Source organism: Carcharhinus amblyrhynchos, chromosome 1, assembly GCF_965287045.1.
Source record: "Carcharhinus amblyrhynchos chromosome 1, sCarAmb.v2.hapA, whole genome shotgun sequence".
NCBI classification, from domain to species: domain Eukaryota; kingdom Metazoa; phylum Chordata; class Chondrichthyes; order Carcharhiniformes; family Carcharhinidae; genus Carcharhinus; species Carcharhinus amblyrhynchos.
The window spans coordinates 38312035-38327640 of record NC_137324.1 but is presented as its reverse complement, the minus strand read 5'-3'; the positions used below and the strand labels follow the sequence as shown (position 1 = coordinate 38327640).

General features: G+C 40.6%; 1 protein-coding gene across 1 annotated transcript in view; it reads left to right on the top strand.

Moving 5' to 3' along the window:
* Positions 1-15606, top strand: part of LOC145357341 (gamma-secretase subunit Aph-1b) — a 67791-nt gene that overhangs the window by 21596 nt on the left and 30589 nt on the right. The window contains exon 3 of the mRNA XM_080210652.1: positions 5112-5185. Coding sequence (XP_080066778.1) covers positions 5112-5185 — 74 coding nt within the window. The remainder of the gene's footprint in view (positions 1-5111; positions 5186-15606) is intronic.

Here is a 15606-nt window from a genome sequence, read left to right as displayed (position 1 = left end):
GTAGGAGCTCATTCAAAGCATTGTTCATTATAGTGACATTACACTTTACGTAGAATTCATTTTATGTATTTTTGACAAATTACGGTTATAGTACTATTGGTTACATTGGTGTGGTACAACATTTCATCCAAACTAGCATAGTACTGTTGGATATTCCAAAAATAATGGAGCAAATAATAAATCTGACTGCTTCACTCTAGTATTGTTTGATTTTAAAATTTTCCAGTTCTTTCTTTATGGATCTTTGCAAACTTAAAACCTTGTTTTCCATCATGAGCTTCAATTTAAATGGTAATCTACTCATTGCCATGACATATAAGAATAAATAGTTCCGAAAATGGGGAAATTTAAATTCGAGAAACTTGTAACCTGCAGCATAAAGTCTCCTTAAACAGTGTTTTTGATATTGATTATTTAATTATTCCTCTGACCCTAATGCCTTCTCCACTATAATCTGTGCAGTGAGACTGGTAGAGGAGAATACGAGTGCCAGGAATTTAATTTTAATAAACCATTGGCAGATGGAAACAAGTTTGCACTTGGCATGATTTTGGTGGCTAGAAGTACCTATAAGATTCTATAGCTGAGTTGCCAATGCTGCTACTTGCTGAAAAATCAGTGCACGGTGCTGGAAGCTGAGGAGAATATGTACAGCTGCAGATGCCATCTCCAAGAACTGTGTGAAATATTACCAAAGCATTTGTATTGGGTTAATTTTACTGTAGGAAAGTAATTATTTTTGCTTGTTTGAATTAGAAATATTTCAAATTTATTCCCACCTCCTGCAAAATTTTGAGTTTATGATATTGAAACCTGAATACTGAACATTTGCGAATGTAATTTGATCTGTCACTACCTCCTTTAAAAAAAAATCTACCCTTAATTGTTTACTGGAACTATCCATCTCAACATAATTTTCTCTAAGGTCCTTGGTCATCTTTTGAATGCACCTACGTTGAACTAAGTTGATCCTTCTGTATGCCCTAACTATGTCTGCAACATTACATCCTGCACTCTCTCCTTCTTTATAATGTTATGCTTTGTCTGTATAGCATGCAAGAAAAAATACTTTTCACTGTATACTAATACATATGACAACAATAAATCAAATCTTGTCACCTTCCACTCCATACCCACTTCTCTCAAAGCATCTTGTTTAATTCCTTCTACCCTATCAACAATGCTTGATGGCTCAAGTACTAACACAAATAATATCCTCTGTTTTTGTGCTGCCTTGTATATCCTTTGAGGGGTTGGTTAGCTCATTTGACTAGATGGCTAGCATGCAGTTCAGAGTAACAACCACAGCTTGAGGTTGATTCACATTCCAGCTGAGGGACATGGGACCTGTCAACTTATCGTACCCCTCCAAGAGTAGAAGGCACAGCAAGCCACCACTGACAAAAAACTGCCAAAGAGATGGCTCAGGATGAAGCATCAGCAGAGAATGGGGCAAGGGCTTGCATTCTGGCAGAGCACGCATAAATGAATGTTGCCTGTCCTCACCTTCTGTGCAAGATTTGATAATGCTTATTTTGTTTTAACAGTTGTCCATGTTGCTGCTGTCATTATCTTTCTTTGCTACATGTGCAAATGCAGCAAGCATACTTCCAGTAAAGGCTTTTCTTTCTGCCACAAATCACAAATCACTTCCAAAGCATCGCAGGATATATCGTTGGCCCCTTCTTTTTTTCGATCAGTGTACGTGCTGCTGTTCGTTGACATGAACGTGTTTAGAGTTAACTATCATATGTATGTTGATCACACTTTTTTCACCACTTACCTGAACCCTGTAGCACTTCAGGTTGCCAGTCCAGTATTCATAGAATCCCTACAGTGCAGAAGGGGCAGTTCAGCCCATCGAGTCTGCCCTGACTCTGACAGAACATCTCACCAAGGCCCTGTTTTCCTATCCCTGTCACCCCATACATTTATTTGGCTAATCCATCTAACCTACACATCCAGGGACACTAAGGAGCAACTTAGCATGGCCAATCCGCCTAACCTGAACATCTTTGGATTATTTGGTTATGAATATCAAAGTTTCTTTGAACAAAATATCAAAGAGACTGAAACCACCATAAAATCCACTCCCATGCTACTAACTCCATTCCTGGCTACTTGGTTAAGGATGAGCCACATTATATGAAATCTTGGCATTCTGTTTGAGCCTGAGTGATCTCTATATCCTATCAATCACCAAGATTACTTACTTCCACTTACCCCTAACTTCAATTCTCTTGCTTTTACAAGATCATTTCCAGGATTTTGTGATTTCTAGCTTTGAATTCTCCATCATCCTGTAACCATTGTTCAAAATCCTACTGCCTGTATGCTATCTGAAACCAAACGCCTCCCATCACCCAGATCCTCTACTCCTTTGATACCCCCTTTTCTTCAGTGTGTTGAATTTAAAATTCTCAATCTCATTTTCAGATCAATCCACAGGCTCATATCAACTTCTCTGCACACTCCTGCAGTCTTCTATCCTAACCCCCTCATTACCCTTTAAACTCTATTGTTTTGTGCATGACTTCACTCCTTCCATCACATCATTGACTTGGGCTGCCTTGGTTCTAATCTATTTATTTTCGTCCTGGTAGACCTTCATCTTTCAACCTACATCAGAGGATTGCCATCTGAGAGAAAAAACACATTGAAATCCTATAGGAGCTGAATTTCATACTTACCTTGCAGTCTTAAGAGATCTCATCTATTGAACAAAGAAAATTACAGCACAGGAACAGGCCTTTCGGCCTTCCAAGCCTGCGCTGACCATACTGTACTAAATCCCCATACCCTTCCGGGGACCATTTCCCTCTATTACCACCCTATTCATGTATTTGTCAAGACGCCCCTTAAAAGTCACACACAGCTCCATAAACCTGTGATTTTTAAAGTGTTGCTCATGTATGCAACATTGCTGACTATTGTGTCATGTAATGCTGTATACCTGAATGTCATGAAGCAAAATCAATGTTGTTACAACCACAGCTGATGATCTTGTTGTGGCTGAGCAAGCCAGACCCTGGAGTGAAATCTGTCTCACTGACAACAAATGATATTTTTATTGTGAAATTGAGGAGAAAGAGTATTGACTCCAAAAGCATAGACTCCAGTAACACCTTCAGAATTTTAGAAATAAAAGAAATTAAAAGGAAAAAAAAGCTGAAGCACACAGTATAAAAGTTACACAGTTAAAACAGTTGTGCAGAACAATCTCAAATAAGCATGCTTAGTCAAAAGTACATGATTAAACTATCTTTTTCATAACAACTCCTTAGATTTTAGCCATAATAATTCAGTAAATATTACTCAAGTCAAGGCATTGTTGTCACTTTAATAATGGTACACTTCAACACTTCTCAGACACTTTCAATCTGCTGTGGAATTCCCAAAGGAGGTTTAGAAACAAACTGTTTCCTAAAAGAAAGACTCCCCTGAGTTAACATTGGTGGTAACTCCAATTCAAAACTTTTGTGGCTTCTCAGTGTTGTGCATGGAGGAGCTGGTCTTCAGAGATTCCCCCACAGCAATTAAACATCCCTTTCATGTCTGGTTCCTTTGTCCTTAAACACCCCTTTGAATTCAGCTTCTTCAAATATGAAAATCTTTCTGCTTCCATACTTGGTCTCGCAATGCAAGTTTCAGATCCGACTTTTTATAACTCAAACTTATCACAACCTAGCAGCTTTAACCTTTCATCTCTCAGATCTCACTGGCAACTTGCCCGTAGAAACCTTCCCTTGGGTCACAAGCAAACACCCAGTTTTCTTTAACTACGCAGAAATTATAATAAAAAATATGCATTTCTCATCAGAACATTAATGCTTCAGAACTGCACCTGTACATTGCACATTCAGAGGTAAGCCCCACTTTGAGTGCTGTCCATTTACTGGAAAGACGGAGGCTTAGGGGAGACCTTATAGATGTCAACAAAATTATGAGAGCCATAGACAGGGTGGATAGTCAGAGGCTTTTTCCAAGAGTGGAAGTGTCAATTACAAGGGGCACAAGCTCAAGATGAAAGGGAAAGGTTTAAGGGAGATATGTGGGGGAGGTTTTTTATGTAGAGTGTGGTGGGTGCTTGGGACATGCTGCCAGAGGAGGTGGTAGAAGCAGGCACATTAGCAACATTTAAGAGGCAACAGAATGGGTACATAAATAGGGAGGAAGTAGAGGGATATGGACTGAGTAAGGGCAGGAATTATTTTTTAAGCTAGAGCATCATGATCATCAGCACAAGCTTGGAGGGCTGAAGGGCCCATATGTTTCTTTGTTCTTTGGTCTTTTCGCTCTTGCTACAGATTTGTGCATTTCATAGAATTCCTACTGTGCAGAAGGAGGTCATTTGGCCCATTGAGTCTGCACTGACCACAGTCCCACCCAGGCCCTACTCCTGTACTCTGGTATATTTACCATGCTAATCCCCTGACACTAGGGTCAATCTAGTTTGGCCAATCATTCTAACCCACACATCTTTGGAGTGTGTGAGGAAACTGGAGGAAACCCAAGCAGACGCAGGGAGGATGTGCAAACTCCACACACAGTGACCCGAGGCCGGAATTTGAACCCAGGTCCCTGGCGATGTGAGGCAGCAATGCTAACTGCTGTCATTGTGTCACCCATTTGTCAAGTGACGCAGCTGTGGTGCTCCTGGTTAAATAACTAGGTGGCACTTTCTGTCCTGACTCATGCACTGGAACTAGATACTTGAACAAGGTAGTTGGACAGCACCAGAGTCTCTGTGACTATATCACAGAACATTACCACTCTTAGAAGTAGAGAAAAAAGAATCATTTCAAAAAAAAAGTACTAAATATTTGACAATGGAAAATATGTGGTTTATATTTGTTTTGAAAGTTGCTTTATTGTTTATATGATTGGAATTTTCAACTTTGCTTCAGTGATTTTCATGAGTCATGTTCCCACTCTAGAATTTTTGCATCAGGTTGCAAAATTTGGTAGTTACTTGAGATTTGTCTGCACCACACACTGTGAGCGAAGAAAGCTGACCACTATCAATTAAAATATAATGAAATGTTATATTTGTTTTCCTCCCCTAATGAATGGTAGGTTATTAATACAAGTAATATTTTTCATTCCTGTAGAAAGGCGAATGAAGGCTTAGCAGCACTAAGTGAAGATGGGAGGTCACCCCTATCAGTCCAGCAAATGGCCTATGGTGAGACAGAATTTTATTGTAAAAACTGTTGCATGCTATTTTGAATACTATAGATACATTTTCCAACTGTCTGTGCCAGAAAGTGTAAACATGGAGTTGGGTCTTGTAGCCAAACGAGCCTGATGTTAATTAGAGTTTAATTTTACTTTAATTTATATGGGGAGATGTTCTAACAGAAGATCAGTCATCTTTCAGAGGCAGTGGGTTGTTATAGCAAGAAGTCTCAGAACACCAGGTTAAAGTCCTGTTGTGAGACTTCTTACTGTGTTTAACCCAGTCCAATGCTGGCATCTCCACATCATGGCTACCAGTAAGTTATAGCCTCAGTTGCTGATGCTGTGGGACAGTTTAGAAGGCAAGTTTGCAGATGACATCACGATTGGTAGCATAGTGGACAGTGAAGAAGGTTATCTAGGATTGCAACAGGATCTTGATCAATTGGGCCAGTGGGCTGATGGATGGCAGATGGAGTTTAATTTAGATAAGTGCAAGGTGATGCATTTTGGTAAACTGAACCAGGGCAGGACTTACTCAGTTAATGGTTGGATGTTGGGGAGACCAAGAAAACTGAGAGATCTAGGGGCATATATTCATAGCTCCTTCAAAGTGAAGTCACATTTGGACAGGGTAGTGAAGAAGGCATTCGGCATGTTGATCTAAACATTGAATACAGGAGTAGGGATGCCTTGAAGTTGTACAAGACATTGGTAAGGCCACACTTGAAATACTGTGTACAGTTCTGGTCACCCTATTATAGAAAGGCTATTATTAAACTAGAAAGATTGCAGAAAAGATTTACTAGGATGCTGCGGGACTTGATCGTTTGAATTATAAGGAGAAGCTGGATAGACTGGGACTTTTTTTTAACCTAGAGTGTAGGAAACTTAGGGGTGATCATTATAGAGGTTTATAAAAATAATAAGTATAGATAAGGTACATAGTCAATATCATTTCCCAAAGCTAGGGAATCTAAAACTAGAGGGCACAGGTTTAAGGTGAGAGGGCAGAGTAAGAAAAGGGTCCAGAGGGGCAATTTTTTCATTCAGAGGGTGGTGAGTGTCTGGAACTAGCTCCCAGAGGCAGTAGTAGAGGTGGGTACCATTTTGTCTTTTAAAAGACATTCAGACAGTTACATGGATCAAATGCGTAAAGAGGGATGTGGGTCAAGTGTGGGGAATTGGGACTAACTTCATGGTTTAAAAAACAAGGGCGGCATGGACAAGTTGGGCTGTAGGGCCTGTTTCCATGCTGTAAAACTCTGACTCTATGACTCTATAAATGGAGATCAAGAAGAATGAAAATGTAAATTAGAATAGGTATTCAGCCCCTTGAACCAGTTCCACTATTGAATTATATCTTGGTGGGATTAGAGTGTGGTAAATTATCAAAGAAGCAATTGGGGACAGGAATGACCATTAACTGGCTAGCAGTAGCTTGTAGTTTTCATGTTGATCTGAGGTGCATTACTGCACCTCCTGGTTCCACATTCATAAATCTTTCATTTTGGTGCCTGGGACAGGCAGAATTGAACCCCATGGCCCCATGACCAAGAATTCAAATCCTGTTTGGATTTTGATTGTCTTGTTCTGTGGAGTTACTAAGCATCTCTTAAGCGGTCGTGTAATGCTTGAAAGGTTAGACATAATGGTTGGTACAATAGACTTATAGAATTAGCATTGGCTGCTAACGTAGAGCCATTTAATCGAATCATTTCTATCTTGATCTGGATTCACATTGTCCAAATGAGACCTCAGACGAAGGATCGTAACACCTGACACATTTACCCCAATTCCACCCTTCCCACAGCTCCCTAACCTGCTGATTATTTCCAGAATTTTTTAGTTTCATTTTACTTGTTGAACTTCTGGAAATTTCTGTCTGTTTCTATGTACTCTGATGCAAATATGAAGTTTATGATTGCCATATGTTGGGACTGTCTCCTTTAGGATGATGTGAAAGAATGAAGGGGCCATGTGGCCTCTGAATCCTGCTTTGAAACAAGCTTGGATGGTTTTGTTGCTATGATAACAAGGGGGGCTTGCAGGTTCCTTGCTATGGTCCCAACATTTTCTTTCAGGCAGGACTGGAGAGGACATTGAAGACTGAATAAAATCATAAATATTGTTGCATACAGGCTATTGCATTCTATTTGTGCTTCGCTTTATTACTACTTTGAATAGTTATCTTTGCCTTTTTCAATTCGCACCGATTGAATGCTGCTTGTAGCTTCAGCAAGTAAATTACAAATGTGTGCCGACGCTAAATTTTAGAGCACTCGGCTGATCATTTGAAATAGTGGGCATGTGTTTTGAAGTGAAACTTAAAAGCACACACACACACACACACACACACACACACACACACACACCCCCCCCCCCCCCCCCACCCCACCCCACCCCGGAACCTGAAGTGATTAATCAATTGCCTTTGGTAGAGTAAAAAATCACCATTGTCTCAGATGCTCTCCCCTTTGAAGGCTGAAGGTGGGGGTTGGCTGGTGCTGATTTTAACCTGAGGGTCACCACACCTGCGTGTTTACAATTTCACAAAAATGAGAAACATGGCCCATAATTAACAGTGAGGCCAGTAATGTTTGCTGTTATTGATTTGCAAATTCTACTGTAGCTTCCTAATTGAACTCCATGGAGTTTCACTTACCAGCACATGTTAAACTTGTTTCCACAGCACTTGGAATATTTCTCATTTTTGTGAAATGGGGGAAAAAAGTGAAAATGCATTAATTTTAAACCCATCACAAAAAACAAAAACGAAGAAGAGTGTGAGGTGCTAATCTTCACATCTACAAACCCAGAGTTCTTAATAAGCCAAGCCTGTGAATTCCAGGCTGGTGTAGAAATGAAATTAAATGCAGTAATCCAAGTGTCTGTCTGAAATATTCCATTAAGGGCAGCATGGACAATTTGGGCCAAAGGGCCTGTTTCGATGCTGTAAACCTCTATGACTCTAAGTTGTAAAAATAGCAGCTCATTGTCTGCCTTGCCACTGAAATGCATGGGTCAGTGAGAAATTTCTGTACTTGCACAATAGACAGGAAATAACCTCAACGCCGTAATTTCAACCTGACTATGCCTCTAATGATGTGATATGTTTATTACTGCCAATTAATCTCTGTGGCATTGTAAATTAACCATTACAAATGTGGAGTGTCATTCCTTCAAGTTTAAATGTATGACTTTGTTTTAAAAGTTCTTCCTTTGTTCTTTCCCCTACTTATCCAGTCTATCCTTTTCCCTATTTTTCCTTTTGTGTTGGAATTGATATTGCATTTGTCCACTCTAATTTACATTGCCTTCACCTGCACCATCTATTTCACAATCTGATTTGTTAAGGCAATGCAATAAGTCACTCGTTCAGTTCAATCATGTCCTAAATGCCGGGTTTTCCTTGGGGTTATCAGCTCGTTGTTTCAGCAATGTGCTGTGCAAGCATTTTATAAACGTAAGCGTGCAAGGGCAGGTCTGTTGGAAACTCTGCCATTGTTATTTTTGCCACAATTGCTGCTCTGTGTAGTGCTCCATCTTGTGGTTCTGCTTAATAGTTTGAAGTAGAAAGTAACCTTGAGTTCACAGCTGTAGCTTATTAAAGAACATAAACTCTGGGTTCATAGCTGTGAAGACTTAGCACCCCACACCTTTCTTCGCTTTTAGTTTTTATGATGGGTTCAAAATAAAATAAATAAATTTCAATATTTCCAATTTTACAAAAATGAAGAACATTCCAGGATCACAAAGTAAAGTTTCTAAGCGCTGTGGAAATGAATTCAACAGGGACTGTAGGTTAAACTCCAGGGAATTCAACTAGAAACGTCTCTCTCTCTCTCTCCCTCCCGCGCCCTCTTTTCATCCCCCCCACCCACCAAGTAAAATCAAACTCGTGCAATAGGTACAAATCCAGCCCAAGCATGCTTCAACTTATCAAGATGAGTTTAACAGACAATATTTTAAAAAGGTTTGTGTCCTTCCTCCCCTCTGGATATTGGAGCTTTTTTTTTATCCGTGGAGTTTAAGTTTCATTTATTGAATGAGGAGCATAACTGCACCAGAAATTTTTTTCTCTTCAAGAGCTCCTAAATGAATTTTGGAAATGCTGGGCCCGATTCTGCCATTACATTGCGCCAATTTTTGGGTGTGAAAACTTAGTCAAGTTGGGCATGAGGTGAGTAGCACAATTTGCCCTGCCTCCGCACTGGTTCCCTCTTTACCAAGGCCCGAAAATGGCCACAATCAACACCACGCCGGAAACACTTAAAATTGCATGCATTTAAATTAAGTTAATAGGCTTCACGCCCAACTTCACCAGATTAAGGGTTATGGGGAGAGGGCGGGAATGTGGAACTGAGCCACGACAGATCAGCCATGATCTTATTGAATGGCGGGGCAGGCTCGAAGGGCTAGTTGGCCTACTCCTGCTCCTATTTCTTATGTTCTTATGTTTGCCCATCCGGAATTGGTGTGTAACAGACATACTCCATATAAATCCGATTCAGGTGCTCCATCAGTGAGGGTTCGTGAGGAGGTAACTGCCTTGCATCCAATGGTTCTCTACTTGAGATCGGTGGGCTGGGGCTGGGTTTGGGGGGGTGGGGGAGGGGGCGGGTGTGAAAGGAAAAGGGAAGTCCACTGCCACTCTGCCTGTGATCAGTGGTGGGAGAGGGGCTAGGGCCTGCGATTGGTCTGGGTGACGAAGGCGGAAGGGGGGGGGGGGTTAAGGGCGTCAGTAATGTTGTGGAGGTGGAGTTATCTCTGTGAGAAACAGCAGGAGTCATTGTCCAGCCCGGGAGTGATGTGGCAGGGGAGCAGCATTCTTATCATTTTTTTTCTGCACATGCGCAGTTGGAGGTGCTGATTGGAGCTGCAAGGTTTAGGGTACATTAAGCCCTACCCATAGGCTTGTGCAGTGTGATTTGGACCTGCTAATATTTTGCAGGCAGAGTGTGTATGGGGGCACCTGAGAACAGGTCTAAAAGGTGGATCTGAAACACTCCCAGTTTCAGGTCTGCCCAGCACTTAGAATCAAAATGGTAAAATAGGGCCTGATGATTCAGTCCAGTATCATGCATCATAGTTATCTATTTATTATTTGTTCATGCTCACTTATTTCTCCTTGTGTCCACTAGTTTATTGTTTACTCAGATGGTGACAGCCGACAGTTGCTTTCTATGCTTACCAATCCCAACATTTGATCCCCAGTATCAGGAGTCTTGCTGTTTGGCCTGCCTCCACATTGTGAAATCCAGCCTGGTAGTGTGATTGGTTCTAAAAGTATTGTGGCATCTGCAGTTGACACTCAGACTAGTGTCGCAATAGTAAAAGTACATAATTTACAAGTGAGTAACTTGCACCCCTTTCTTGCTCAACTGACTGCTTTAAGAAAGACAACCAACTATGATATTCGGTGATTTTTTTTGTAAGTGAAGGAGAGCAAAGGAATTTTTTTTGCAATAACAAATTGCATTAATATAGTGTCTTTAATATGATAAAACCTCCCAATGTGCTTTTGGTGGCACAATGGTTAGTACTGCTGTCTAATAGTCCCAAGGCGCCGGGTTCAATTCCCACCCTGTGTAGAGTTTGTGCATTCTCCCTGTCTGCGTGGGTTTTCTCTGGGTTCTCTGGTTTCCTCACACAATCCAAAGATGTGCAGTATAGTTGAATTGGCCAAGGTAAATTCTCCTTCAGTGTACCCGAACAGGCGACGGAGTGTGGCAACAAGGGGATTTTCACAGTAACTTCATTGCAGTGTTAATGTAAGCCTACTTGTGACTAATAAATAAGCTTTATCAAAAGCCTGATCAAGGTTTTTTTGTTGAGACGCAGCCATATGCAGCCTACATATGCACTGGTTTGGATTAAATCTTTTTTAAAAACAAGAAACTAACTAGTTGTCTTATACTTAAATACTCCAATCTTTAAACTTGTCAGAAATTTCTTAGCACCTTAAAAAGATGAGAAATTACACAAAATTTATTTCCCTAATTCTCAATATGTCTGAGGTTGTTCTTCACTGTAGTTTCTAATGCTGTATACTTAATATTCAGGTTTCTGACCAGCCTCTCTTTTCCATCTTTGCTGGATTTTTTTTTAATATAAAGTTAAGAATTATTTCAGTTTTGAAGCAATGGTTTGTCCATTTCCAGATTGTGCTTTCTATAACATTGCTTGATGCATAAATGTGTTGTGGTTAATTTTCAGATAAACACGATTTGAACACTCCCTGCTCGAAGAAGTCATTCAAGCTGTAAAAGGGAGTTTCCTACCAGTTTATCAGATTTTACTAGGGCTGTTTCAAACTAGACTCTTTTTGCCTTGGAGTCAAGGGCAGTCACGCTCACTTCTTCTTTTGAGTTCAAGTCTCTTATCTGAGTTTGGACCCTGGCAGGAATGAGATCAAGAGTTGAATGGCCCTGGTGAAACTCAAACTGAGCGTCGATAAGCAAGTTGTTGCTGTTGTAAAGGTTGCTTGTTAGTACTGTCGAAAATAACTTTCATTACTTTGATGATCGAGTAGGCTGATGGGACAATAGTTAGCCAAGTTGGATTTTCCCTACTTTTTGTTGACAGTTTAAATTTTATTTATTAGTGCCATAAGTAGGCTTGCCTTAACACTGCAATGAAGTCACTGTGAAAATCCCCTAGTCACCATACTCTGACACCTGTTTGGGTACACTGAGGGAGAATTTAACATGGCCAATGTATCTAACCAGCATGTCTTTGGGACTGTAGGAGGAAACCGGGGAACCCGGAGGAAATCCACACGGAACAGAGAATGTGCAGGCTCCACAGAGGCAGTGACCCAAGCTGGGAATCAAACCTGGGTCCCTGATGCTGTGAGGCAGCAACGCTAACCACTGCCACCGTGACAGAGCATGCTGGACAATTTTCCACATTGTCTGGTAGATACCAACGCTTTAGCTATTATGGAACAGCTTGGCTAAAGACATGGGTAGTTTTTGAGCAAAAATTCTCCAGTACTGCAGCTGAACTGTTGTCAAGGCCTGAGCTTTGCTGTATCCAAAGCCTTCAGCCGTTTCTTGACATCACGTGGATTGAATTGAACTGTCTGAAGACTGGCATCAAAAACAAATTTAGCCTACCCTTGTTTTCATGAAATCAGTTAACACTGGGTGTCATTTGCCTTGCAATCACCGTATAGTACAACCTGCCCACTTCTTGAGGAAACTTTTCTCTCTCTTCAGATGCATTATTTTTAATGCATCCTATTGTACTTAACATTGGCCACACCAAAAAAAAGGATTAATTGCATAATTGCTTGATGTATTTTGTTTCTGTTAAAGATTAATATTTTTAGAATCCCTATTATAATTGCTCCATGATTCTTGTTTTCTGTAATTTCCTTGCAATTTTTTCCTCTACATCTTTCCACTATTTGGTGGCCTATAGACTACACTTAACAATGTAATCACATCTTTTTTGTTTATTGGCTCCAGCCAATAGATTCCTGGGGACATTCTCTCTGTCCAGCACTGAAATGTTCTCTGTAATCAAACCTGCCTCACCTCTGTCTTTCCTCCTTTTCCTGTTTTGCTGAATACATGTATCTAGGATATTTAATACCTGATCCTGCCCTCTTCTGAGTCATGTCTCTGTTATCGTCACAATATCACATTGCACCTGGACACGTGCACCTGCATCACACTAATCTTATCAATCACACTCAGTCCATTCGCAGATGCATTTATTGCTTTTCTCCTTATTCTGAATCCATCAAATTACATCCTACTCTAGTGTTACATGCCTTTTCTGGTATTCTGCTCACCTTGGTATTTCTCTTATGTTACCTTCTGATTTCTACATTTCTGTCACTTAGTTTAAGCCCTCCCCCAGGAGCAAATAACTCCACAAGGAAGTTGGTCTGCATTCTGTTTAGGTACAATGTGTCCAACGTATACAGATCCTAACTTCCCCAGAGCTGGTCCCAGTGTCCCAGGAATCTAAAATCCTCCTATCTGCATAATCATTCCAGTCAAGCGTTCACTGCTTTTTGCTGTACTCACATGACATGCGATACCTGTGTCATTAGTACCAATGTGGACCGTGGCTGCTGACTGGTTGCACTTCCCCGCAAGGTGCTTTGCAGCAACTTGATGCTATCCTTAACCTGGCATGAAAGGACCAACATACCATCCTCAAACCACAATCCATTTGTTCCCTAACCATTAAAACTCCAATCACTATTGCTCTTCCAGTTTTCTTTGTGCTCCCTGTACAGATGAGCCAACCATGGTGTCACTGACTTGGCTGTAGCTGCACTTCCCAGATGAATTATCACTTTCATTGGAGAGTAAGATGCGCTCAGGACAGTTGCACTATCTACCTGTTTGTTTTTGCATGCCTAGTGATAACCCATTTCCCCTGTCCAAGCATACACTTCAGATGCGAGGTGACTGTATTCATGTTCTATCCACAAAGCCCTCAACTTCACTGATTTGCCAAAGTAACATTCAGTGCTGCTGAAGTTCTGAATTTCAGATCTCAATCTACTGCAATTAGTGGTGCATCCTGCAGGTATGGTTATTTCTGACACTGGAAGCATCCTGGAGTTCCCACAGGCTTGGGATATGCACTTGAGGTTGGTTAGTATACAGGTACAGCAAGTGAAGGCAAATGGAATGCTTATTATTACAAGGGATATTTAATGTAAAAGTAGGGAGGTTTTGTAAGTGTGCAAGCTGTTGATGAGACTTTCTAAGAACTAGGAGTGGGAGTAGGCAATTTAACCCCTTGAGCCTGCTCCGTCATTTAATGGCTCATCTCAATTTGGCCTGAACTCCATTTGCCTGCGCATTCACCATAGCCCTTCAAGCCATTACTACTTAAAATCTGTCCACCTCTTCCTTAACTTTACTCAAAGACTCGGCATCCACCACACTCTGGGGTAGTGAATTTCACAGACTCACTTTGAGAGAAATCATTTCTCCTCATCTCTATTTTAAATCTGCCACCCCTTTTCCTAAAACTGTGACCTCTTGTTCTAGATTACCCTATAAGAGGAAACATATTTTTCACGTCTATTTTGTCAATCACCCGTATCACCTTGTACACTTCAATTAGATCTCTCATTCTTCTGAACCAGGGAATATAGGCCTAAACTGACAAATCTCTCTTTGTAAAACACACTCCTCATTTCTGGAATCACTTGGAGTACTGTGTAGAGCTTTGGTCTCTTTACATACATAGATAATAGAAGATAAGAGCAGAAGGAGACCATTTGCCCCTTCAAGCCTGCTCCGCCATTCATCATGATCATGGCCCCTTGTCCAACTCAGTAGCCTAATCATGCTTTCTCCTTACTTAAAAAAGGACATAATTGCATTTGAAGCAGTTCAGTGAAGGTTTATTCGACTGATTCTTGGGATAAAGGTGTCATGAGGAAAGTTTGGCCAGATTTGGCCTGTATCCATTGGAGTTTAAAAAAATGAGATCTAGAATGGATGCTGAAAAAGCGTTTTGCATTCGGAGAGAGACTGGAACAAGGGAACAAAGTTTAAGAATAAGGGTCTCCCATTTAAGACAGATGAGAATTTTTTTCTCTGTGGGTCATTGGTCTATAGCATTGTCTTCCCCAAACAGCAGTGGAGGCAGGTTTATTGAATATTTTTAAGATTGAGCTACATGGATTCTTGTTTGATAAGAGAGTTAAACGGTATGGTGGGTCGACAGGATAGTAGAGTTAAGGCCACAATCAGACCAGCCAAGATTTTATCAAATGGCGGAATAGGGTCAAATGGCAAATTGCTTATTCCTGCTGCTAATTTGTTTGCTTTTATATTTGTCCATTTGTCAGGGCTGCCTTGCCGTTCCTCTATAACTTAGGTAATAAATCTTACCAATACTGATAAATCTTTATGCTTGAAACAAATTATCAGCTATTTGCTTTCTTCTGTTGACTTAAGAGTCACTTCATTATGGAAGTTAGTGGAATATTTTACTGAACACGTTATTTATCAAACATTAAAATTTTTAATTTTCCACCTTCTTAATCAAATTCCCTCACTTTAGAGAAGGCCAACCAAAGTTGCAATACTTCTCTGTGATATCACTAATTTTCTTTCTTTCTTTTTCAAACTTGAGCACGTTCTGGTCTGCTGCAGCTGCTGAGTCTCTGCTCAGCTAAGTCATGCAGCCAGTTTGCACAATAGAAGGTCCTATGAACAGCAACGTGATAATGACCAGATAATTTGTTTTAGTGATGTTGGTCGAGGGACAAACATGTCCAGGTCACTGCCTGGAGAATATAACGCAAGGACATATTTTGAAAGGTTCATACTTTGTTTTGAGTAAAGTTTATTTACTAGTCACAAGTAAGGCTTACAGTAACACTGCAGTGAAGTTGCTGTGAAATTCCCCTAGTTGCCACACTTCGGTGCCTGTTCAGGTCAG